At 40.3% G+C, this 26,390-nt stretch overlaps 1 protein-coding gene and 1 pseudogene across 14 annotated transcripts in view; both read right to left on the bottom strand.

The window, feature by feature from the left end:
• The window catches only part of RGS7 (regulator of G protein signaling 7), a 564,000-nt gene that overhangs the window by 36,639 nt on the left and 500,971 nt on the right, over window positions 1–26,390 (bottom strand). For all 14 annotated transcript variants that reach the window (XR_012433585.1, XM_065542364.1, XM_074037698.1 and 11 more), the window contains 3 exons: window positions 13,149–13,223; window positions 2,326–2,424; window positions 745–806 (listed from right to left, as the gene is read on the bottom strand). Coding sequence is in view for 13 of the 14 variants with exons in the window: in XM_065542364.1 (XP_065398436.1) it covers window positions 745–806; window positions 2,326–2,424; window positions 13,149–13,223 (236 nt within the window). In the remaining variant the exon portion in view is untranslated. The remainder of the gene's footprint in view (window positions 1–744; window positions 807–2,325; window positions 2,425–13,148; window positions 13,224–26,390) is intronic.
• On the bottom strand, window positions 8,789–9,672 carry LOC141410105 (riboflavin kinase pseudogene; annotated as a pseudogene).

The raw sequence follows: 26,390 nt of genomic DNA, 5'->3' as shown, positions 1-26,390 counted from the left end.
AATCAATATCCCTTGTTTAACATGAAGCACTATGGAAGAGGTCAGTGTGTGAAGGGCACCGCTAAGAGTCAGTTCCGATCTTTGGTTAATCAGTCCACCCACAGCAGAACAGATTTTAGCTAACTTAGAGAAGGGCTTAAAAGGGAAATTCTGTCGAAAGTATTTACAGGAATTAAGTAAAATGGGAGCCACTGACAAGTTTTTTAAATGTATATACAAAATTTAAAAAGGGAGAAGGGAAAGAAGTTGGAGAGGCAGGAGTTGGCAATGCCCAAAAGTGAAGAATATGAATGGCATTAAGAACAGATTTAAATGAAGAAAGGGAAAATATCTAAAATTTGAGTTTCATTCATATTCTGAAGTCAGGCAGGAACAGTGTCAATTGTTACTGTTAAAGTAAGTTTATAGAGAAGCTCCAAGTTGCCAAAAGGTAATCAATAAACGGAAAGTTTCATGTCTTCCGGCAGGAGTGAAAAGGCTAGACTCTGCAGAATTATCCGCTGTATCTGATTCTTAGTTGAACAAGGACTGGACGTCTAGGCATTTAAGACAATTATAATCATTCTGTCATTTAAACTATGTCAAAAGAGTTCTTTGAAAATTTTTCTATGTGCAAAAAGGAAAACAAAATCACATTACTTATAGGATTTTAATTATCTGTCCCAACAGCTGTCTTTCATTTTTAAACACATTTAATTGTCATAAGAAATTTTAAAATTTATGTAGACACTTTGAAATACTCACCTGTCAGCGACTTTTGACATTTTTAACCGATGTCTATCTAACTGTATTTGCCAATATTTTATCTGAAAAGAGGATGAGAGAAGGAGTTACATAAGTAATGACATTTTCACAATTTTCTACTCTAAATCATGATCGACTGGGCAATTCTGAACAAGAGTATATTCTATGTCAGTACAATTTCAAAGTTGGTTAAAAAAATAAAAGCAGAGGGCTTCTAAAGAGTTGACAAAATGAAATGTTGGAATGTGAACACAACTGATATCACTTTAGAACAGCAATGAGTTTGACCATTCTGCCTACTTTAATGAAATGTAATTTTATTTTAAAATTGTAGAGATTTTGCTGGGTGCAGTGGCTCATGCCTGTAATCCTAGCACTTTGGGAGGTCGAGGTGGGCGCATCACTTGAGCCCAGGAATTCGAGACCAGCCTGGCCAACATAGTGAGACCCTGTCTGTAAAAATACATACAAAAATTAGCAAGGTGTAGTGGTGCAGGTACTATAGTCCCAGCTACTCTGGGGGCTGAGGCAGGAGGATCACTTGGGACTTTGAAGCAGAGGTTGCAGTGAGCTGAGATCACACCACTGCACTACAGTCTGGGTGACAGAGCAAGACTCTGTTTCAAAAAAACGAAAAATAAAATTGTAGAGATTTTAAACATTCATTCATGGTGAATACCTAAATCCAGAATCATACTTCCCTCCAAATTTAGAAAATTATTTATTACTATAATTTCAAAATAAATCCTATCTCCTAATACCAAGAAAGCATCAATATGTGTTTTGAGAATAATTTTTATCAGCAATTCATGACAAATGCTCACATGGAATAATCACGCACAGAAAACTTTAATTAAAAACTCCCTGAATGACTTTTCCTTCCTGATTATTATAAATCTACTAGAAAAGTATATATTACACTCTTGATAAACTGTATTATAATAAAATATTAAGGGAAAAGAGTCAAAATGAGAATAAAGCCCCATGAACCAGTCAAGAAATTTAACTATTATTTGATTTGAAATACTGGAGTTTGCTTTGAACTATTACTTGGATATTATTATAATATTACTTGGATAGTTTAGCATGACTCCATGACTGTACACCAGTGTTGATAAGAAAAAACTTCAAGAGGTAGAGAGAAATCACCACTGTGGAAAGGAAGAATAAGCACTCTTGTGAAGAAAATGTCCTATCATTGGATATGGGAAGTGTGACAATGTTCTCAACCTCTTGTCCTCTTACTCTTTAAAACAGAGCTTTGGGGTACAAAGTAACTATTGATGATGGAGTCACCTACAAATCAGCATAGGTGATTTTTACAACTGGTTAGAGGAACAAGGATTTGGGTAAATAAAGAGTGAGGGGTTTTGAAAATCATTACTATATATTGATACATTTTCAAGTAATTACAATACTTAAAATTAGAAAATTTTATTATCTTTTAACTGCAAATCTTCCATATGAAACAGGCAATCATACAAATAACCTTTAAAAATACCCACTATTAACATTTACTCTCTGGTTTTCATAGCTGTTACTCTGTAAACCTTTAACAGGTCATCTCATAGGTTGACTCACCTGTTGTTGTAACTCATCTTCTGTTGGAGGTTTAGTTTCTGGTGTGGGTGTGTGGGTAGGACTGTGACTTCTAATATCATTTTGTAAACCATAGACAGACTATATTAAAATAAAAAATAAACATTTTAGGACAAAATATCATTTTCAGTCACAGACTTTCTAAAAAGTAACTCTAGCATAAATTCAATAAGGTCTCGCAAAGCTTATTTGATTAAGCTTCTTATCAAAATTCAAAAGACACTGCTATGATAAATATATGCATATAAAATAGAAGCACATCTCTGAAAAAAATGTAGTTAGATTATTAACTTTGACAAAATAATTGATTATATGTAGAGAACAAGGTGCATGTGATAAACTTTGAGAGCAGGCTTGGAATACCAAGTTGGAGAATGTCAACACTAAGTAATGTTTCATAAGCATTCATTTAAGAAAATAGAGAGGTGGATGCAGAATAGAATAGAATAGAAATGTAATAACCCAAAAGAAGATTTAAAAATAACTTGATATTTTACATAGAAATTAAATGGAGCACTGAGGAGACTGACAAGTCAAGAATTCTATTGCTGATTTGATTTCTGATGGTGCAATAGAAGACACCGGGGTACTCCTATTCTCTGTATCAACAGTGGGTTATTTACTTCACCACACTGGCCTTTCTATTGGGTGCCATTTGCAAACATCAGTGACCCCAGAGGCGTCATGCATCTTTGGAATTCTCAATACCCTTGTACTTTTTTATTAACTTGTCAAAAGGTGAGACCTACTACTTAGGAAGACTCTTTTTTGAGAAAGGCGCATTGCTTAGTAAGTATAAATAAAGATCTGGTGACTAAAGGGATGAAAAACTATCTGTAATTGAGTGTGAGACATCTCACGTATCAACTCAAGGAAGAAGCCAAATTATTTTTTCTTGAATATTATACTATTCCTTTAAAATAAAGAATTTAATGGGTGTTACTGAGCACTTTTTCTTTGGACATGAGCAAGAAGAACAAGGGCATAATAAAACTGCATGAACTCCATAAAATTAGTACCAGATAAGGTTTGCAAAGACACTTTAGATGAGGTTAGATCCAGATGCCTAATGATGCCAATTTTCAGGCCAGTCACCAAGCTTGCCAATATCTCTAAATTCAATGTATTTTTGTTCCTGATCCACTTTCACTAGGACCTTACGTCCACTTACATTACCTCTTGACTCTGTATCTGCACCTTTCGGATGCGGTTTTGCCCTTGTGTCTCCCCCTGCTCCGTCCTTTTTTTTTTATTTTATTTTTTGAGACAGAGTCTCATTCTGTCATCCAGGCTGGAGTGCAGTGGCATAATCTTGGCTCACCACAACCTCCTCCTGGGTTCAAGTGATTCTCTTGCCTCAGCCTCCCCAGTAGCTGAGATTACAGGCACATGCCACCACACCTGGGTAATTTTTGCATTTTTAGTAGAGACAGGGTTTCACCATGTTGGTCAGGCTGGTCTTGAACTCCTGACCTCAGGTGACCCACCCGCCTTGGCCTCCCAAAGTGCTGGGATTACAGGCGTGAGCCACTGTGCCTGGCCTCCATCCTTTTTTTGGTGCTCTCATCCTTTCTTTAATAGATTTTAACTTGGATTTAATCATTGGGATTATCTGTTCCCAGACTATCTTGAGTAGGCCTCTTCAATGCCCTTCTCTTGCCCTAGCACCAGACCCTTGGGAACCCAATTCCCATTACTGAAGACATCCACTTCTGTTTTCTTTTTTTATAATGCCAAACAAGAGGCAGCAAATGGCCATCCATTTCAACACAAGGATTTGCTCATATGCTTTAAATTTACCCTGAACAGGATGGAGCTGAATGGCTTAAACTAGCCCTTTTATTTCACTTATTTTTTCACTCATTCATTCATTCAACATTTATTGAACACTTACTATATACTGGATATAGTGCTAAGCGTTAGGGAAATACAAATAAAATAGATGTGCTTCTTTCTGCACTGGAACTCACAACCCAGTGGAAGGGAAAGAAGTTACACAAGCAATTACACAAATAAATATATGACTAAAAATGCGATAAGTATTATGAAACAGAAAAGAATAACAAGCATAGGGCCTGGACTATAAAGTGATTTAATTTACACTGAAGGAATGGAAATGGCCCAAGCTGATACTAGCCATATTTGAACATGATTAAATAAAACAACCTTCTGAATTCTGAAATAACAGTAGAGGTTGATTTAAAAAAAAATTATGTGGTGTATATACATAATGGAACACTATTCAGTCTTTATAGAACGAGAAATTCTGTCATTTGCAATAACATGGATGAGCCTAGAGGACATTATGTTTAGTTAAATAACCTAGGCAGAGAGGTATTTACCATAGAATTACACTTACATGTGGAATATAAAAAAGTCGAAGTAGAGAGTAGAGTGACAGTTACCAGAGGCTGGGATAGGGGGTGGGAAAAGAAAGATCTCGGTCAATGGGTATAAAGTCAGTTAGCTAGGAGGAATAAGCCCTAGTGTTCTATTGGACAGCAAGGTGACTATTGTTAATAATAATGTATTACATATTTCAAAGTAACTAAAAGAGAGGATTTTAAATGTTCTTGCCACAGAAAAGATAAATATTTGTGGTGACGAATATGTTGATTACTCTGATTTGTTCATTCCGTGGTATATATGTTTATTGAATATTACCTCATAAATATGTGCAATTATTATTTGTCAATTAAAATTAGGCAACAGAGAGATCACCAATTATATAATAGTTGTACCTTTCAGTATCTGCTATTTTTTCAATTGTATCACCTTATTTTTTGAAAACAAAAATAAAAAGACTCTGAGACTTGAAGTTTCCATTCTTTTTTAACTTGGTTTAATTATTTAAAGTTTTTAAGTAATAATCTACAGGTCATGTAAACACTGCTTATAAAAAATAGCTAATGGTTTAAACAGTAAGTTTTTGGGCTAAGAGAAAAAAATAAAAGACTGCTAGAAAAACACAGCAATTCGTGGTATCATGAAAGTAAAATGACCCATAATTTATCTTTTATCTCTACATTTCTATAATTATTTCAACATTTATGCATTTCCTGTAAACTCCGTAGAGGTCCCATAAGAGTCCGGGTACAGTGGCTCACGCCTGTGATCCCAGTAGTTTGGGAGGCCGAGGCGGGCATATCACAAGATCAAGAGATAGAGACCACCCTGGCCAACATGGTGAAACCCCATCTCTACTGAAAATACAAAATTAGCCGGGTATGGTGGCACATGCGTGTAGTCCCAGCTACTCAGGAGGATGATGCAGGAGAATCACTTGAACCCGGGAGGCAGAGGTTGCAGTGAGCCAAGATCGCACCACTGCACTCCAGTCTGGTGACAGAGCAAGACTCTGTCTCAAAAACAACAACAACAACAACAACAAAAAAAACCAGAGACCATGACCCAAACCATTGGGAAGTGTTGCTTAAAACATCTTCCAGGCACCTGGCTACTGGCTCTGAAGTTACTGCAGAGTTTCCATTTCTTGTCTTACATAAAATTCAACATCAGGAGGTCTCTCTTTCACCAATCTGAGCACTGTTCATTTCCTGGGGATAGTGATAGCTTTTAACTTTGATTGTTGGCTACAATGAAAACAGCCGAGAAGAATATAATTTTATGTGTGGGGATTATTTTATGGACAAAGGAGGCAAAGAGATTAATCCTATTTTGGCAGGCAAGTTATGAAAATTATTTGCAATGTAAAAGGCTTTGCATGTTTTGGAAAAAAATGTATTCAAATTGTGGTACAGGGTGGGGTGGCATAGAGCTAGAAACAGGTAGGGTTAGAGAGGAAGAGAAATAAAATCTCTTAATGCAGCAGGGGGAAAATCAAAGTAACTAATTGAGATCCATTTTCAGTTTCAATAGCAAAATCATTTATTTGCAATACTTTGGCTTGATTAACATGTTCTTTTATTCCCTATGGTGCTAAGACAAGCACTTTTTCATATACAGTGCCATCTATTTATTCATTAAATAGAATAGATTTGGCTTCCTACATAAATCATAGGTGATTTCCCTTGACATTTTAGAAGATAACTAGAAAAATTATCCTTTTTTTTTTTTTTAAGGTGGGGGGTGGGGGTTTGCTATGGTCTGAATGTTTGTGTCTCTCCAAAATTCATATGTTGAAATCCTCAACCCCTAATGTGATGGTATTAAAAGGTAGGGACTTTGGGAGATGACTAGGTATGAGGGTGAAGCCCTTGTGAATGGGATTAGTGCCCTTATAAAGAGGCCTGAGGGAGCTCATCTGCATATTCCACGATGTGAGGACACAGTGAGAAGGCAAGGCATCATCTTTGAAGCACAGAGTGAGCTCGTGAAAGATATGAAATCTGCTGGTGCCATGTTATTGGACTTCTCAGACTCCAGAATTGTGAGCAATACATTTCTGTTGTTTATAAATTACCCAGTCTAAGATATTTTGTCACAGCAACTCAAACAGACCAAGAACCAAGTCAGAGACCGTAAAATAGAAACCACAAAGTACAAGATGCCTTTCTGTGTTTCCATGTGAAATGTAATCGCTGGGGCTTTTCTGACTGGCTGACGTGGTAATAGTTCTCTTTCTTTCAGGGTTGCTCAGTGGAACTGGAGAACAGACTCTGACCATATCTGACACAATATGGAGAAAGCCAGGACAGAGAAAGAAGCAGAGAGAAGGCGACCAGAGAGAGAGCGTGAGAGAGCTGGGTCCACTCACACCCCTGGGCCAGCTCGACCCCTGCCTGCCACAAGGTTTCAGACCATGAATCAGAAAAGTCCGCTCTTGGCCTGGTGTGGTGGCTCATGCCTGTAATCCCAGCACTTAGGGAGGCTGAGGCGAGTGGATCCCCTGAGGTCAGGAGTTTCAGACCAGTCTAGCCAACATGGTGAAACCCCATCTCTACTAAAAATACAAAATGAGCAGGGTGTGGTGGCACATGCCTGTAGTCCCAGCTACTTGGGAGGCTGAGACAGGAGAATCACTTGAACCTGAGAGGCAGAGGCTGCAGTGAGCCGAGGTTCCGCCACTACACTCCAGCCTGGGCAAGACAGAGAGAGACTCCATTTCAAAAAAAAGTAAAGTCCCCTCTTTATTCATTCTCATTTAAGCAATTTTTATTGCCTGCACCTTTACTATACCCTGTACTCAACACACTTTTGTGTTGCTCTAAGATATGAGTAGTTTATTCTGTTCAGTAACACGTTAAAATGTAAATGTACACATGTTGTATATGGAGTTGAGGACACATCCATATTTTATGCAGAAACAGCTACAATCACTGGATTATTAATAGTGGGAAAACCAGACAGCTAATTATACATTTGCTGTTGTTCTTCTAGGATGTGCACATTAGCTTTTCACTGATGCTGTTAACTGTAATATTTAGTGCCATGATGTCCAAATGAAGGTGACAGAGGAAAAGGAGAACAGGATAGGAAATAGCTTACTGTTATTTTGAAATATGGGTGCTAACGTTACAGGACGGAGCCCAAAGTGTGGATTCAGTCACACACATGCAGATGCTCTTACCATTTCCCTCAGGCTTTGTGTCCTAGGACCCCTCTAGCTATTGTCCTACAGAAGGATACAGCCTGTGGTGGTGAATTTTGTGTCAACTTGGCTGGCTCATAGTACTCAGATATGTGGACAAATATTACTCTGGATGTTTCTGTGATGGTGTTTATTGGATGGGATTAACATTCAAATCAACGGACTTTAAGTAAAGCAGGTTGCCCTCCATAATGCGGGTGGGCCTCACCCAATCAGCTGAAGGCCTTAATAGAACAAAGGCTGACCTCCCCTGAGCAAGAAGGGATTCTGCCTCCAGACTGCCTTTTTTGTTGTTGCTTGTTGTTTTGAAGAAGAAGGATATTTACTCTTAAAAAAAAAGTGTTATCCCACAAAAAGATGTACAGATTTGAAAAACACTTATTTTACTGTATTAAACAAACAGAAAAACAGGCAGAGGAGGTCCAGATGACAGAATTGAAGCAGCTCTGTACAAAAATAAAGATGGTACAATTATGTGACTTCAAAGAAAATGACTTAAAAAATTCACAAACATCTTCATGTTTCTAATAATATATTAATGCGCAAAATATCAAAAATACAAAGTCTAGGTGTATTCCATGTAGGTTTATGATAAACTATTGAACTTCTATTTAATGCATTTACTTTTATAAGCCTTCTCTGTCCAGAAGTACAAACTATACAAGTACATACATGTTAGTATTTTACCATGAAAATTTTAGTTTTCATCTCAAACTAGTGATTTGTCTTTTTACCCGTACTTATAATACATTTCACTTCCATTATAAGACATGTAATACCTTTCTAGTGATACATTTTAATCAATATATTTTTTTAAATATTGATTTTTAAATGAATCTTTTTAGTGCTACGACATGATGGCCTTAATTTAACAGCTGAAGCATGATATGGTAACTATATTGTACTGTTTAATTCGCAGCTATAGGAAAATGTTTGAGTTTTAAAATATAACCAAGATGAGGCTAGATGGTAATAAACACTAAAATACTAGAAAACAGTGAATGAATAAATAATATGTTTTTTTCATCAGGGGCTGTTCATTATTTTGCTTTTAGAAACCTGGGAGAAATTGTCTTGAGTTTCAAATGTTCTGGTAAATCTAGTCGTTTCTTAGCCTCCTCAATGTCGCTGGGAATTGCTGAAATAAGTGACTCCAAAGAAAGTTCTTTTCTGGTTTGAGGTAGGCAACAATGGCCGCATTGGGGATTTCCCCATAGAATCCTCTTTGAAGGTATGCGGGATAAGCCTTTCCATGGACTTCTTCGTATTCTTGTGGTAGGGTCCATCCTATGCTCACCACCACCTAAAGGCCATCTCCACTTCCAACCCTGGCCCAACCATAATAAATGACGATGGATACATCAACTGTAAGATTAGCTACTAAGCTTGTTCAGGAAGATTAGCTGCGGGGATGCCCAGCTGCCTGGAGCCACGGCCGAAGCCCCACACCACTTGGGCCCGGCAGAAGCGGCGCAGATGCCTCATGTTACAGTCCAGTCCGCTCAGGACATGGGCTGCAGCCGGGTCGAATGTTTTGCGGAGCCGCCATCGACGCAGTGCCCGGACCCTGGACCAGAGCGGGTGGGGCGAAGGCATGGCCGTGAGCTCTGCCTGCCGCTGGGGTGCACCAGGGGCCTGGCGACAAGACAACACGCCGAGGTGGGTCCCTGATGCCAACAACCCAGCAAAAGCTTCCCGGCGACACAAGAGCTGTGTCTTTGGATTTGAACTGCTACTCTTCCCTAGGTCTCCAGCCTGTTGGCCTCCCACATCAGAGTTTGAACTCGCCAAGCCTCAATAATCCTGTGAGCCAATGCCTTAATATAAGTCTCTGTCTTTCTCCCCCTCTCCCGCCCCCCACTCTCTGTTTCTGGTTCGGTTTCTTTGGAGAACTCTGGCTAATACAGAATCTATTACAGTCAAAATTAATAGTATCAGACTCAAGAACATCAGGCAGACGGTTCCCCTTCAAACTTACCTAGATTAGGCTGATTTCTTTCTGGCTATGCTACATTATCATTCTTTCATAGATCCTTGAGATAACACATTTTAACCTATTTTCTTATATTGTAGTATATTCTAATTAAAAAGAAAGACTTGAAAATGGACTAACTGTAGATTCTTAACATAGCTCAAATCATCCATACAGCAAAGTCTTTGCTTCTTATATTTGATAAACATGTCAAAAATTCAACAATTAGATACAACATTCCCAAATGAAATGTGGAATGACTCTGATATTCTTCAGGCACTTATGCTAGACTGTTAGTTGAGGGATTTACTGGGTCCTTTACTCTTGTTATGGCATGTAATCACAGGAAAATTGTTACAGCTCGCTCCCAAAGAAATGGACAGCAGCTCTCCTTGCTACGAGCATTATCTGCTTTCAAAGATTAAGCGTGTTCCGTAGGTTCCACTTCCTGAGCAGCCGCAGTATAAAGACTGAGGCCGACCACACAGCCGGGAGGACGCGCTACAGTGATAGCCCAATTATGGCGGAAGGGAAGGGTGGTTTCCAGGGGCGACTGGCTGGCCTCTGTGGCTTGGGATCTCACAGTGTCGCCTGCTCCGCAGACACAGAGCTGTGGACCCCTCAGAGGGGGGTGAAACAGCTTGCTGATTGCTGTCAAGATATTCACTGATAAAATGCAGTGGCAATTACAAGCACAAATCACTTAAATTCCCTTTGTCATATGTCACGGGTGGAGTTGTGTCCCCTCCCCCAAATTCTTACGTTGCATCCCTATCCCCCAACACAGCTGTGTTTGGAGATCCGGCCTGTGAAGAGGAAATGGTTAGGTGGGGTTATAGGGTGGGAACTAATACAATAGAACTGATGTCCTTTTAAGAAGAAGAAGAGACCCAGAGTTGGTTGTTGTGTTTTGTTTTTCTCTCTGTCTCTATGCACACACAGGAAAAGCCACTGAGCATAGGAGAAGGCGGCCATCCCCAAGCCAGGAAGAGACACTCCACAGGAACTGAACTTGCCACCACCCTGATCTTGAACTTCTAGTTTCCGTAACTATGAGGTAACAAATTCCTACTCTTTAAACCACCTAGTTTGCGGTATTTTGTTAAGGCGGCCCCAGCAGACTACATAAAGCTTAACGAAATCATATACTTATATCCATGTACAGACATTTGTCTCCTTGCTCAATACCTGTACCCTTATGAGACCATGAATTAGGGGGAGCAAGGCCCTGACTGTCCCATTTACTGTGGAGTACCTAAAGCCCAGGACATGTCTGGCATAGAGCAGAGACTCCTTAATTTTGCTAATTCAGTGGATCATTACAGTTCCTAAACAACTATGAGCATATCATAGTTGTATACTTCATATCATATGAAGTATCAGTGGTGATACTTCTAAAACAAACATATTAGTATGTGGCTTGGAGTCGTACAACCTTCCATGCAAAATAACATTATCCTCTGCGAAGATTCTAGCAAATTGAACACTTCTGACTGTGAGAAACTATATGTATCAAAAGGTGAGAAAAATCAGTTTTCTCCAACCGTGGAAAATAAGGGCATACCTGTTAATTGCTGTCAGATTTTTCAGGACTTTTGTTTTCTCCTGGCAAATGTTAGCGCCAGACAGCTCTGGAGTGAGGCCCTGTCATTCTATCATTATTGATTCACAAGAAATGAGATGTTATCGAAACAAAGAGAGCTAGATCTCAATGATTCTTTTTTTTACAATATTTCACCTTGCAATGCCTCATGGGCTTTTCATCATTAAATGAGGGCTGATGGTATGTGAAGAACAACATTGTAAACGAATGCTTCTCAAATGTTCAAAAAGAAGGGTGCCATGTGAAACACGAGAAAGATGATCAATACTGAAGATGGTGCCGAAAAGAGAGTATAAATGATGCCTTTATTGTGTCTAAGTGCCATCTTGTCAATTCATGTGCTTTGTCTTCTGAATCACAGCATGTCTGGGTTAGTGTCTGTTGGGGGAAACAGGACACCCAATAAAGTATTTCGAAGAGTAATTTCACTATTCAGAAAGTGGAGAGAGGTGGCTTAATGCACTTTTTGGAGCGCTGATAGCATTTTTGAATCTTGTTCTGCAAAACTAGTTCTTGGTGCCCTCAGGCTGTGCTGTGAGCAGAAGATGAAAGCAATTAAGCAGGGCCAGCCACGAGAGACAGACCAGACAGGCTTGCTTTGGTCTGACTTCACCTCTCCCTCGGAGAGTTCCTAGGGGCAGATACATTTGAGCACCGCATCTGAGTTGGTTTTGTGGTGCTTTGCTTCGGCTTGTTTATCCTAACATCAAGGTAAACTGCCTTAAAAGAAAGAAAAGGTACCTGGACCATACTGGGGCCTTTGAACATGAAGCTATATGTTTCTAGGGATAGGAGAAAAGGTAACATAAAATAAGACTAGAAAAAAATATTGGGTGCTTACTGCAGGGACACAGACTCTGGTAAACACTATGGCTGAGGAAATACTAAGGAAATAGTCACAGAAAAGAAGACCTTGAAGTTTGTGGGATGTATTAATCCTGCAGGACCAATCAATAAGCTGTGTTCTCAAAGTGACTGCTACAGGCCAGAAATTCTTGTGTACATCAAGCACGTTTTATGGAATGAATAAAAATCCCTTCTAGTTGTACGTGTTGTTTTAAAAAATATGTAGAGACTATCGCTATGCGTTTTCAAAGGGTTATTTAAAATGTCACTGAACTTGGAATAGCTTCCCCTGCACCCTGCACACCAATATTCTCTCAGAAAACGAACACTGAAATACAACCACTGTCTTATGGTTGTGTTACAAAATTCTAGTGTTAAGAGGGGGTCCCTGCACTCTTTCTGTAATTAAATATCTTTTAGATGTCACCCTTTCCTCGGGTTTTAAAATGCCCTTCTCTCATTAGTGTCAGGTTTTCTAAGGATGATTTCCTTAGAAAAATCATCCTTAGATTTCCTTAGAAATCATCGTTAGAAAACCTCCATCTTCTTTTCCTCCTTTCCTGGGCTCTGAAGGCCACACCCTTCTCTGGGAGAGGGGAGGGGTCCTCCGCTTCCTGTTCCTCCCCTGTCAGTTAGTCGGTACCACCGCTCTGTCTTGGGACCCTGGTGTGCTTGAGCATCAGGATGGGGCTATTCTTGAGGAAGGGAGGGCTGTGGAAGGCTGGGAAGAGTGAGGAAGATACTCCATGACATGGGAAGAAAGTGTTCATGGCTGACGTCCTGTAAACAATGCAATCCATCACCAAGATCAGCACACCAGATGTCAGTTTTACCTTCCGTGTTTTGTGGGGGTTTCTCATTCTGGATGATTTCTTAATGTCCACTTCAGTTGTATTTACACATCCAGGCTGGAAATGGAAAAACAGAGAGACAAATGAATCTTTGGGTATGAAATTTCTGAGCAGGACAATCATGAATGACTCGCTCTCCAGAGCCCAAGCAAATGCCACAATGACACAGATCAAGGGAAGTGTTTTCTGGATGGCCACAGCCAGTCCCATCAGCAGTGGCCAGTCATAAAAGACATGATACTTCTTAACTCTTAAAGGCCTTCAGATGCCATCGTCAAATAACTCCCAGAGAAACAGGAAAAAGAAATAGTTGGGCTGCACATGTGAAAGTGGTGTCAATATTTGTAGCCACAAACCCGACAGAAAGAGTGAGGCGCTCCTGGACAAACGGGCCGATCCCCCTTGCTGGTTATCTGCAGACAGCCTCTTGCAGAGTTCCCTCTTTATAAAAAGTGAGGCTGGGCCGGGTGCAGTAACTCATGCCTGTAATCCAAGCACTTTGGGAAGCTGAGGTGGGTGGATCGCCTGAGGTAAGGAGTTCGAGACCAGCCTGGCCAACGTGGTGAAACTGTCTCTCTACTAAAAATATAAAAAATTAGCTGGGCGTGGTGGTGGGCACCTGTAATCCCAGATACTCGGGAGGCTGAGGCAGGAGAATCACTTGAACATGGGAGGTGGAGGTTGCAGTGAACTGAGATCGCACCATTGCACTCCAGCCTGGGCGACAAGAGCGAAACTCATCGCAAATAATAATAATAATAAAAAAAGGCTGTTATTAGATGGGTGGCTTGCTTTTCCCAAGTTGGAAAGCTCAAATGGCATTTAGTTGAGCCAGCTCAACTCCCAGAATGAACTGTCTTACAGGGATTGTGAAACCCAGTGACTAGGAATCTTTGTTTGCCAGAGACAGAATATACAATGGTTAACATGTGAAAGATGGAGAAAGAAACTGGTAAATAAGATGCCATGCTGCTTCTGATAAATTCCCGACCTTCCTTTTCCTTAAGGGCAGGTGAACCCCTTTAAAGCAGAGGGGTTGGAGAAGTATCGGCAGCCTGCTGTTAGTTTCCTGACAACCTCAGGAGTCTCATCTTGTCGGATTTATTGTTCTGTTGCACAGAAACAAATAGCTGCAAGCTTCTTCTTGTATATTTGGAGGAGGAGGGGGAGGAGGGGGGAAGAAGAGGGGAAGGGAGAGAATATGAATCAGGAAACAGAGAAGACAGGAGATTCAAAAATACAGGGTAGCTTAAATGTAGAAAGGGCTTAGACATCACACATCCTTTAGAAGAGATGAGAAGTTAATGGCTGCATGGACTGTGTTTCCTTTACTTTTGGTGCAGGATTTAAGGATGTCTGGTATTAGTAAAAAACATCAGCCAGGCGCGGTGGCTCACGCCTGTAATCCCTGCACTTTGGGAGGCCGAGGTGGATGGATCATGAGGTCAGGAGTTCAAAACCAGCCTGGCCAACATGGTGAACCCCATCTCTACTGAAAATACAAAAATTAGCTGGACGTGGTGGCAGGCGCCTGTAGTCCCAGCTTCTCTGGAGGCTGAGGCAGGATAATCACTTGAACTCAGGAGACGGAGGTTGTGGTGAGCTGAGATCGCGCCACTGCACTCCAGCCTGTGCGACAAGAGCGAAACTCTATCCAAAACAAACAAACAAACCATCAAGTTGCATGTCTCTGCTCAATTTCTCTGCTTCTTCCCACAGATTGCAAGAAATTAAAGCATTAGATGTCCTTAGAAGTGACTCCAGAGAAAGTGTGAATGCGGAAGTCTTCTGTGGAGTTGGGATGGGGTTGGGAAGGAAGGGCAAAAAGGCAGAGCTGCTGTGATTGGCAGAGTCAGCTGTTCACTACAGTAACAGGAATCAGCTCATTGTGTAATGAGGATAGAGGACACTTTCCTTAAAGAACCATCTCCTGCTAGCATAGCCGTTGGGCAAAAACTCCACCATAATATTATAATGGATAAGGAAGTAAATGAGGAAAACATTTTTTCTCTTTTTTTGTAGAATATGTATATACTACACATACACACACACACACTGTACTGCAAACATTAAACAAATTATGAGTTTGGTGTGCGTATCTATTTAGGAATAGAAATCACTGGTTCAGCACAGTGGTCGGCTTGGCCGTGTAGGAGGGAGGAAGGGCGCCCAGCTGGGTGGGACTAATTTCCTAAGCGACACCGAGCAATGCACTAAACTACCCCAGCATCTGGTTGCTGAGTATCTGATATTCTGGTTTGATTTTTTTTATGGTTGGCCTAGGCATTCGTTTTTTCAAAAGACCCCTGGGATTTTAATATGCAGCCAGAGTTTACAACCATTGATCTAGGTGTAACAAAGACAAGGTTTTTAAAACACTAAAGGATCGAGTTTTCATTTTCGATTCAATTTCTATTTCTTTGCAACCTTCCATCCCTAAGCCTGAGCCATAATGGAAAGGAAGGCAGTAAAATTCTTTAAACTCCTATCAACATATCAGGAGCCAAGCACAGTGCCAGGTGCAGTGGCTTATGCCTGTAATCTCAGCAGTTTGAGAGACTGAGGTGGGAGGATCACTTGCTTTGAGGAGTCTGAGGCTGCAGTGAGCTGTGACTGAGCCACCACACTCCAGCCTGAGTGACAGGGTGAGATTTTGTCTCTCTCTCTCTCTTGCTCTCTCTTTTTTTTTAAAGAGCCAAGTATGATAAGATACGTCAAGGAGATTGTTTTTCTATATGTTAAGGGATGGGAAAAATTAGGATATAATATCCAGGAAAAGGAAAGCGTGTTTCTTCATGACCTGGAGGCAAAGAAAGAGAAAGGTAAGATACTGAGCTCAGCAGGTGCCTCATTTTTCTCCTCTGTGGAAGAAACTCGAAGAAGGAGAGGTAACAGGGAGGAATAAAAAATCCCACACAAGTATGAGGTAGCCTGTGAGGTAGTTAGTCCCATGCCTATAGAAGAAGCTCCACATGTGATCAGAGTCAACATGAATTTTATATCATATGGGTGGTAGCAAGAAAGATGAGCTTAAGGCAGTGCTTCCCAACCCTCTCATGTGGCAGTCGAGGCATCTGGAATTTCTTGCATGCCACAGTAGTAAAAGGCACAGAAGATCTAAGAATAGTGGGTGGATGGGAGACTGAGGTTGGGACAAAGGCCACAGCGTGCAGGGATTTTATGCTGGAAGCAGATGTCTGAAACAGACTTCAGCAGTGAGTTCCAGGTGATGAGATGGTACCTGTTGCAGCTGTCCTGGGAGCAGCCCACACTAACTTGCCTATAGCAGAAATCGACAAGGATCTGGAAGATGTTCTGCAGGTGCTTGGCTCTCAGGCCCCACTGTACAAGATTGTAAAAACAAAGCCTCTGGACTCCAAACTCTCTTCCAAAACCAGTGTTGGATAGCAGCAGAGAAAGGCTGAGAAAACTGAAAGTGTGATCATTTATCCACAAATGAGCGAGTCATCTAAACCAACTATTTCGATATAGTGGCATGCAGAGCACATGCATTGAAACCTATCCTTCAAAAAGGTTTCTGAGAAAACTATGTCAATTATAGAAAATACAGAAACTGTATTTTCTTTATACATCTGAGGAAGCTGAACTAATTTGAACTCTAAAACTCCTTCCATAACGAGCTAGGATTCCAAATCAATTTTACTTCACACCAGGGGGAATAATTAACAAATGGCCCTGGAAATTGTGTCAACCATTGAAGGCATAAAGTGGAAAGATCCCCTCCCCAGAGGAACATATCTGACTGTCAGTCCTGAAAGAAATTAGAAGTTTCATCCTCATGTTTAAAAGATGATGCCCTTTTAAATTTGATTAATGAACCATTAGCTTACATCTGACATTCCCACTTGAGCCAATTATTAACACCACTAATCAGCAAATTAATAAGAAAGCATTGATTTTAAAAGTAAATGTTATTAGAGACTGAACTGTAAGATATGTTTTATAACCCGGCTCCCATCCCAGGAAAATAAAATCTGCCAGTTCAAAATTTGTTACTAATGACTAAATGGTTAAAATAGTAATCTGGATCTGGGATGCTTGTCTCAGAGGCCTTGTAATTTCTAAGGAGGCCTCACGGGACAGCTAATGGTTCAACAGATCTATGATATCTAAGTCAACTAGGAAATTCTTGAAGATTAAAAAAGCTTAGAGGCCCAAAGTTGTCTGGTATACTTCTGAATAATTAAGGTCATGACTCAGTGCTGATAACCCCTGAATAACTGCTTTCAGAAGTCATGCACTGTGGTAAGTGAAATATGGCAATAATTTTTCTTGAATTCTCTTATGTATTCAATAAATATTTCTTTCTGCATCTAATTGTCAGATCTTGTGACACATGGTGAATTACAGAAACGAAGGCATGAGCCGTATCCCAGTAACTTCCTGATATAATAAGAACGACAGACACATGAATAATTAGAATATGGGAGCATAATGACTAAGTGGAAGTTGACACAGAGCATTATAGGACAACAGAACATTCCAGACATCCATTTTTTTTTTTTTTTTTCCCTGAGACGGAGTTTCACTCTTGTGCCCAGGCTGGAGTGCAACAGCACAATCTCAGCTCACTGCAACCTCTGCCTCCTGGGTTCAAGTGATTCTCTTGTCTCAGCCTCCCAAGTAGCTGGGATTACAGGCGGGTGCCACCACGCCCAGCTAATTTTTTGTATTTTTAGTAGAGACAAGGTTTTGCCATGTTGGCCAGGCTGGTCTCGAACTCCTGACCTCAGGTGATCCACCCGTCTTGGCCTCCCAAAATGCTGGGATTACAGGTATGAGTCACTGTGCCCGGCCAAGACAGACATCCATTCTTACGTGCAGTCTGTTGGTTCTCCTCAACATGGCAAACAATATTCCTGTAAATGTTGTTTTTAAGCAATTTTTCAATCTTGATGAGACTATGTTGTTTTTGGTTACTTAAAAAAAAATCAATTATCTTTTTGATGCATATATAATACGTACCACTAGCTGGCACCAGACCTTCATGAAATTCGTAAAATTAGTTTCTGCAGAGCTAAACATATCTATCTTCCCAATAAGATATAAATAACATTATCGTTACCAAGTAGACATTCCACTAAAATGTTCAAATATATACTATTTGCTGGATACAGTATTAAGCACATGGTATTGTAGGATGTAAGGAGTAATGAAATGCTATTTACATTAGCCTGGAAGAGAATTGTGTTATTTCTAGTGATTCAAAGATGAATTTCTTTTCAACCGAACTAAGCTGGGTTGTAACATTATTATAATGTTATTTATTATAAAGTAGGATTTAACACTGTAGAATCCATTCCTGAGGGAGTAAACGGAGCATATCATTGAGAAATATTACTGTCATAACGTTTACGTGAGTGTCCTCATGAGATGCAAAAGAGAAGCTGGAGTTTTTGGTTTCATTATTGATATTTTAAGTAAAAGCATCTAAATGCCATTTAGTTCCTTTCATGCGATAGTACATTTTTGTTAGTGATAGCAGAAGGCATACTTGTGTTCAGGACAAGTTGGCAAAACTTGTGGCGAAGAGCGACAGTGAGAGACAGGAATACAGAACAGCTGTCTTTAAGTTCCATCACTGCAGCTGATGTGTACCTGGGAGAACAGTGTCCTAAATGACAGGTGAGTGCAGGATTAGAAATGCACCGTCAAACAGAGCTGATAGCAAGACATCAAGTACACCTTAGAAAGTTTTAAAAAATCATGATTCTGGGAAAATTCAGGTTTGAAATATGCATAGTCCCCCCTTATCCTTGGGGGATATGTTTTACTACTGCCCACCCCCACAAAAGAAATGCCTGAAACCACAGATAGTACCAAAACCTATATATACTGTTTTTCTTACATATATACATGCTTATCATAAAGTTTAACTTATCAATTAGGAATAGTAAGAAATTAACAACAATAACTAATAATAAAATAGAAAACAACAATAACTAAGAATAAAATAATAGGCCGGGCGCGGTGGCTCAAGCCTGTAATCCCAGCACTTTGGGAGGCCGAGACGGGCGGATCACGAGGTCAGGAGATCGAGACCATCCTGGCTAACACCGTGAAACCCCGTCTCTACTAAAAATACAAAAAACTAGCCGGGCGAGGTGGCGGGCACCTGTAGTCCCAGCTACTCCGGAGGCTGAGGCAGGAGAATGGTGTAAACCCGGGAGGCGGAGCTTGCAGTGAGCTGAGATCCGGCCACTGCACTCCAGCCCGGGGCTACAGAGCAAGACTCCGTCTCAAAAAAAAAAAAAAAGAATAAAATAATAAAATATGCCAAAACATGTGATGATGATGGCTTTGGGGTCATTCTGAAGTAAAGTAAAGGTGACTGCAATACCAGGACAGTCGATCTGATAACCTAGAAGGCTACTAAGTGCCTAACATGTGGGTACCATAGACAGCGTGGATCTGCTGGACAAAGGAGTGACTCATGTTCCAGCTGGGGCAGAAATGGGATAGATGAGATTTCATCATGCTACTCAGAATGGCACGAAATTGCAAACTGATGCATTGTTTCCTGAATTTTCCATTTAATATTTTTGGACTGCAGTTGACTATGGATAACTGAAACCGCAGACTGCAACCATAGATAAGGGGGAACTGCTGTATTTAGATGGTCCCTGACTTACTATGGCTCAACTTAAACATTTTCACCCTTACTGTGAGTTTATTAGAGTATTAAATGCATTTTTGACTTATAATATTTTTGGCTTACAATGTCTTTAATGGGACGTGACCCCATTGTAGGTCAAAGAGCATCTGTATATATAATTATTAATTCAAATAGAAGCAAATTAATGAAAAAGAGTTGCCCCTTTGTAATACAGTACAAGTTTTAAAAATTGCATGCATGACCCATAGTACCCCAATAAAAATGATCCCTTATTCTTACGCGAAGTAATTATAGATTTTAAAGTGTACACTTACATGAAGTAACTACAGATTTTAAAGTGTTCAATCTCAGGATTTTTTTTCTTTTTTTTTTGGCCCAGGCTGTAATGCGATGGTGCAACCACAGCTCACTATAGCCCCCACTTCCTGGGCTCAAGCAATCCTCTTGTCTCAGCCTCCTGAGTAGCTGGGACTACAGGTGAGTGTCACCATGTCTGGCTGATATTTTATTTTTAATTTTTAGTAGAGACAGGGTCTTGCTATGTTGCCCAGGCTGGTCTCAAACTCCTGGCCTCAAGCAGTCTTCCCATCTCAGCCTCCCAAAGCTCTGGTGTTACAGGTGCGAACCACTGTGCCTAGCCAGGATTCTTTTTTTAAAGACCCAGTTCAAGCTTTTCTTCACTTTCTTAGGCAGTTGTCAGTTGATTCAGGCTCTGATTCTTTCAGCCCACCTCCTCCTGACCCATCTGCTTCCTACACACAAACTGAAGAAAGTTGTTTGAGGAAATTGCTCCAAATTCCTTCCATTCACTCTTCTCTATAGTATTTACTCATTTAATTGCTATTAGGTCTCACTTGCTAGCTACAGATTCTTGGGTATGATATCGTGCTTCAATGTATGCTATGAATGAACTCCATGCATCCGAGAGGCAGAAGGAAATGGAATTATCTGAAGTCAGCCTGAAGCTGTGGAAAGTGGTCAGGTTGAGTAGAAATCACAGACCATGGTAAGGTGGTAAGCACTTTGGTTTAATTCTTTATTTTTATTTTTTAAGGTTTCTTTTTTGTTTTGTTTTGTTTTATTTTTTTGAGACGGAGTCTTGCTCTACCAACCAGGCTGGAGTGCAGTGGCGTGACCTCAGCTCACTGCAAGCTCCGCCTCCCGGGTTCACGCCATTCTCCTGCCTCAGCCTCCTGAGCAGCTGGGACTACAGGCGCGCACCACCACGCCTGGCTAATTTTTTGTATTTTTAGTAGAGACGGGGTTTCACCGTGTTAGCCAGGATGGTCTCGATTTCCTGACCTCGTGATCCGCCTGCCTCGGCCTCCCAAAGTGCTGAGATTACAGGCGTGAACCATTGCGACTGGCCCAACTTTGGCTTAATTCTAAACATAATTGGAAGCCACTGGAAAGTTTTAAACAGGAGAGTGACTTCATATGATTTATTTTTAAAAACTCATTCAGACCTTACACTCACACACACACACACACAAACTCAAAATGAATCATAAACCTAAATGTAAAATGCTAAATTATAAAATTTTTAGAAAATAACAGGAGAACGTGACCTTGAGTTGGGCGATTACTTTTTAGATACAACATCGAAGGCACAATCCATGAAAGAAATAATTGATAACTTGGATTTCATTAAAATTAAAAACTTCTGTTCTGTGAAAGATACTGTCAAGAGAATGAGAAGACAGGCCACAAAGTTGAAAAAAAAATATGCAAGGTTATTATCCAAAATAAGTAAAGAACTCTTAAAACCCAACCATAAGAAAATACCACAACCCCATTAACATATGGACAAATGATCTGAACAGACACCTCACCAAAGAAAACATACAGATGGCAAACACATTTGTACAAAGATGCTCCACGCTGTATGTCGTTGGGAAAATGAAAATTGAAATAACAACGAGATACCCCTCCACACCTATTAGAATTGCCAAAATCCAGAACACTGAAAACACCAGTTGCTGGCAAGGATGTGCAGCCACAGAGATTCTCATTCATTGCCAGTGTGAATGCAAAATGGTTGAGCCACTTTGCAAGACAGTTTGGCAGTTTCTTACAAAACACTCTAACCACTCGATCCAGCAATCATCCTCGTGGGCATTTACCCAAATTGAGTCGAAAACTTATGTTCACACAAAAACCTGTACATGGATGTTTCTAGCAGCTTTTTCTTCATAATTGCCAAAACTTTAAAGCAACTAAGATGTCCTTTAGTAGGTGAATGTATAAACTGTGGTACATCCAGACAATGGAATATTATTCAGCATTAAAAAGAAATGAGCTATTAAGCCACAAAAAGACACGGAGGAACCTTACATGCATATTACTAAGTGAAAGAAGCCAATCTGAAAAAGCTACAGATTATACGATTCCAACCATATGACATTCTGGAAAAGGCAAAACGATGGAGACAAATAGTTTTGCCTTTTCCAGATCAGTGGTTGCCAAGGGTTGGGAATAAATAGGCCCAGCACAGAGAAATTTTAGGGTAGTGAAACTATTTTATATGATACTACAACAATGAATACATATCATTATACATTTGTCAAAACCATAGACTGTACAACATCAAGAGTGAACGCTAAACTACAGAGTGCAGGTGATAATGATATATCAGGGTTATATCATTGATTAATCGATTATAACTAATGTACCACTCTGGTGGGGGGAGTGTTGATAATGGGGGTGGCTGTGGGCAGTGGGGGAGGTTGCTGGGGAATTCAGCACTTTCCACTCAATTTTGCTGTGAACCAAAACTGCTCTAAAAAAATAAAACTGATTAAAAACCAACCAACCAAACAAAGAACTCATTCAAGAATATTGAGTACTTTGAGAGTGGATTATCAGGGTGGGAACAGGGCAAAGCAGAAGCAAGGGGCCCAGTTTGAAGGTTACTGCAGTTATCCAGGCAAGAGATGATGGCGACGTGGATTTGCATGTCAGCGCTAGAGATGATGTGAAGTGGTTGCATCTGGGATGCATTTTGAAGGTATAATCAACAAAACTTGCTGATGGGTTGTGACTGTGGGCATGCTGAAGAAAACAGAATATCAAGGATGACTCCCATGCCATCTGCTGAGATGGGGAAGCCTGTGAAGAGAAGAGAGGAATCCAAAAACGATTCCTGGGTTGTATTTACATACAATGTTTGTATTTGCTGAAGTCTCCAAATGGAATGCAGCTCTTTATACAGTCGCTATGAAGATCACGAATCAGGGCACTTCCAACACAAATGCCTGCGAAATCATCTGCCCTTGGCCTGTCCTTTCGTGCCATTGATTTTTGCATTATCATTGGTGGTATGAACATATCATTGAATATGCAACATGAAAACATGATGATCAATTCCTGAGAATTTGGTGGAGCTGTCTCTCATTACTCAGAGTCTCTGCTACACTTTCCTAAATTCTTCTTCTGTAGTCCTACCACATTCTGTTAATCTGCTCTAGTTGAAATCAGACCACTTCAGCCTCACATCTAGGAACTCTCTGTGCATCCTTCAATGATACTCCCTTTTTATAGACTAGGAATTGCCTTGCAGGTACCATTCTCGAAGAGCAACCAAGAGGACTCTAACCAGTACCTTTGCCTATAACTTCTTTGTGGTCACTGGGATTACCTCTGTTTAATGTTCAGCTTTAAAATACTTAAAATGCTCCCAGCTAGAACTGCTTTGAAATTTAAAAAATCACTGGGTAGAAGCTAAGTTGCCGTAATTATCTTTAAAATAGGGGCTCCTGCAGGAAGAAACAAAAGGCCCGAGGCAAGTGTGCATGGACACTTTTCTGTGACACCTGGCCTGCTGTGCGCACATGAGCGATTGATCTCCTTCCCTTTCTATGATTATGTCCCTACAAAAAGCTGGCTGCTGTGTGAGGACATACAAAGATTTTCAGTTGGATGAGAAAAGTCCCTCTTAGGTTTGAGACTGAACATGTGTGCTCCAACTTGTCCTATGACCTGGGTTGGCATATTAGGTTCTTTTACACCCATAATTGAAGTGGCATTTTGATTCGCATTATACTGTTCCTCTGGTATTCCATTGGTGGGAGGGTGAGTAGCAACACAGAATTTTTGGGTTCCTGGTCTATGGGCTTAAATGGGTCATCAAACACCTTAAACATTTTTACTTTAACCCTTAATATGTTTCTTGAATGCAGAAATTAAGACATGAAGTCTAGACTATGTCTCTGGTGACAACATAAATTTCCCCAGTGTAAAAGTGAGGTGGCAAAAAGTAGGAAAATGAACTAGCTACTGAACTGGAGAAAACAATCTTTATCTTTTTACACGGTGCTATTGTTAGTACTGGTGACTTAAATGGTATGCTGTAAAGGCTAAAGAGAACCAAATAAAATTTCCTATAGCATAAATAACTCACAGTAAGTTCAAAGGCTTATAATAATTTTTACAGCAGATAGCAGTGGGACAACTGGGAAACGAGTTTGTGACAATCATCACATACTGGAATTAACCTTGAATTACAATAGCTGCCTTGAATTCAATAGCTTTGAATTACAAAGGACATGGGAGCTCCTAAATCATATGTTCCCAAATAGAAAAGGCGTGTACCTCCCTGTCTTAGTCTCTTCAGACTTCTGTAACAAAATACCATCAACCAGGTGGCTTGTAAACAATAGACATCTATTTCTCACAGTTCTGGAGGCTGGGAAGTTCAAGATCATGGCAGTGAAAGATTTTGGGTTGGGTGAGGGTCACTTCAGTTCACAGAAGGTTCCTTCTTGCCATTTCCTCACATGATGGAAGACATAATAGTTCTCTCTTGGCTTCTTCTATAAGGGCACTAATCCCATTCAGGAGGAAAGAACCTTCATGACCTAAGCACCTTCCAAAGATCCTACCTCCTAATACCACCACCTTGGAGATGAGGATTTCAACACACGGATTTGGGGAGGACACACATGTTCAGATCAGAGCCCTCCCTTTACAGGACACACATACAGAGAACGGCCACAACACACACACCTCGGTTTAGCAAAATCTCTGTAAAGAAGATTAATTTCAAAGATAAACTCTGTTGCATTCAACTTGATTTCCAAAAAGAGAAAAAGATTTAGTAGTGTTAGAAAAGAGAGTTTTACATAAAGTTCTTTTCTAGATTTCATATTTATTGCTAAGAGCCCAAACTTTATTTTATTTTCACTGCTAGGAAAAAAAAAAATCTTTTAAAATAATTCCCATGCATCCTTGCGTTCTTATGTAATCATATCCAAAACAACGGTCTTTCCTTGATGATTCGAGGTCATGATTATTTGAGGACAATGTTATTTTGCTATCTTTAAGACAGCAATGCCTGTGAGGCTAGATGATCCCAACTCCTAATGCCTTTTGAGATTTTATGTGATTTTATGCCATTTTTAGTTCCTCTGCCTTATCCCAGTTAGCTGTCACTTTTTGCTGCTCTCAGCAACCTTGACTGCAGCCCATCTCATTATTCTCTAATTCGTTGCTTGGTTCTGATGTGGATCAGGAAACTATACAAATGCTCCTTTGCCACAGGGTCTCACATTTTAGCAAATGAACCAATGCACACAAGTTAGAGTGTGAGAGTTTAAACAACTACTTTGGTTGAGACTTTTTGAGTTTATGTCTTGGCTGAGTTTTGGATAGAAATAGACTTGGGGATATGAGAGGTAAGAAAAAGTCTAAAAACTGTAAAAAATAAAATGTGGACAAGTTCTCATGACATATTTAGGAAAACTTATCAGTACATAAATATCATAGAAGCCAATTAAAGGGGGTCAGAAGTAGATGACATCAAACGTTTATCTGGAGTTCTAAGAAAGAGGGTGGCATACTGAGAGCTAGAAATTTGTTGTGTGCTCTGAGGGGTGGGGAGAAAAGCTAACTGAGGTGAAGGGCAGCATTCTTGGGTTGCATCTCCCCAGATTCTGAGTGAACAATGATGCGCTCTCTTGTCTACACCCAGATTCTTTTGGAAAAAGCCTGCCAGATTCAGTGCTAATTTTGGTTTAGTTTCCCAAAAAGGATAAAGTGTCCAAGCCAGAACTCTTAGTTTCTCTCCCCTCCTACCTATTCTTTTCTTGGTTTTCTGTCTTTCAGTGAGTGCCTCTAACCATCTATCAAGAGGCTCAAGCCATCATCAAGGAGGCGTCATGGAGCCCTCTTTTCCTCTTACTTCCCTCACTTGACATCAGCATATCTTGCAAACTTTACCTCCAAATATACCTCAAATCTACTGGCTTCTCTCTACCCTCACTGTTACTACCCTGCTCCAAGCTGCCATTATCTCCCACCTGGACTATCACAACAGCCTTCTTATTTGTTCTAGTTCCTTTCTTGCTTTCTCCTCCCTTTCCTCAAGTTATTCTCTACACAGTAGCCAGAGTCATCTTTTTAAACTATAGCAACATCACATCGCTCTCCTCTTCAAACCCCCAAAGGGCTCTCATCACGCTTAGGATAAAAGGCAAACACCTTGCCATGTTCTATCAGGTGTTATACTTTTTTTTAGACGGAGTCTCACACTGTCGCCCAGACTGGAGTGTTGTGGTACGAACTTGGCTCACTGCAACCTCCATCTCTCA

This window comes from Macaca fascicularis, chromosome 1 (assembly GCF_037993035.2).
Source record: "Macaca fascicularis isolate 582-1 chromosome 1, T2T-MFA8v1.1".
In the NCBI taxonomy this organism is placed as follows: domain Eukaryota; kingdom Metazoa; phylum Chordata; class Mammalia; order Primates; family Cercopithecidae; genus Macaca; species Macaca fascicularis.
This window is presented reverse-complemented; position numbering and strand designations above follow the sequence as displayed.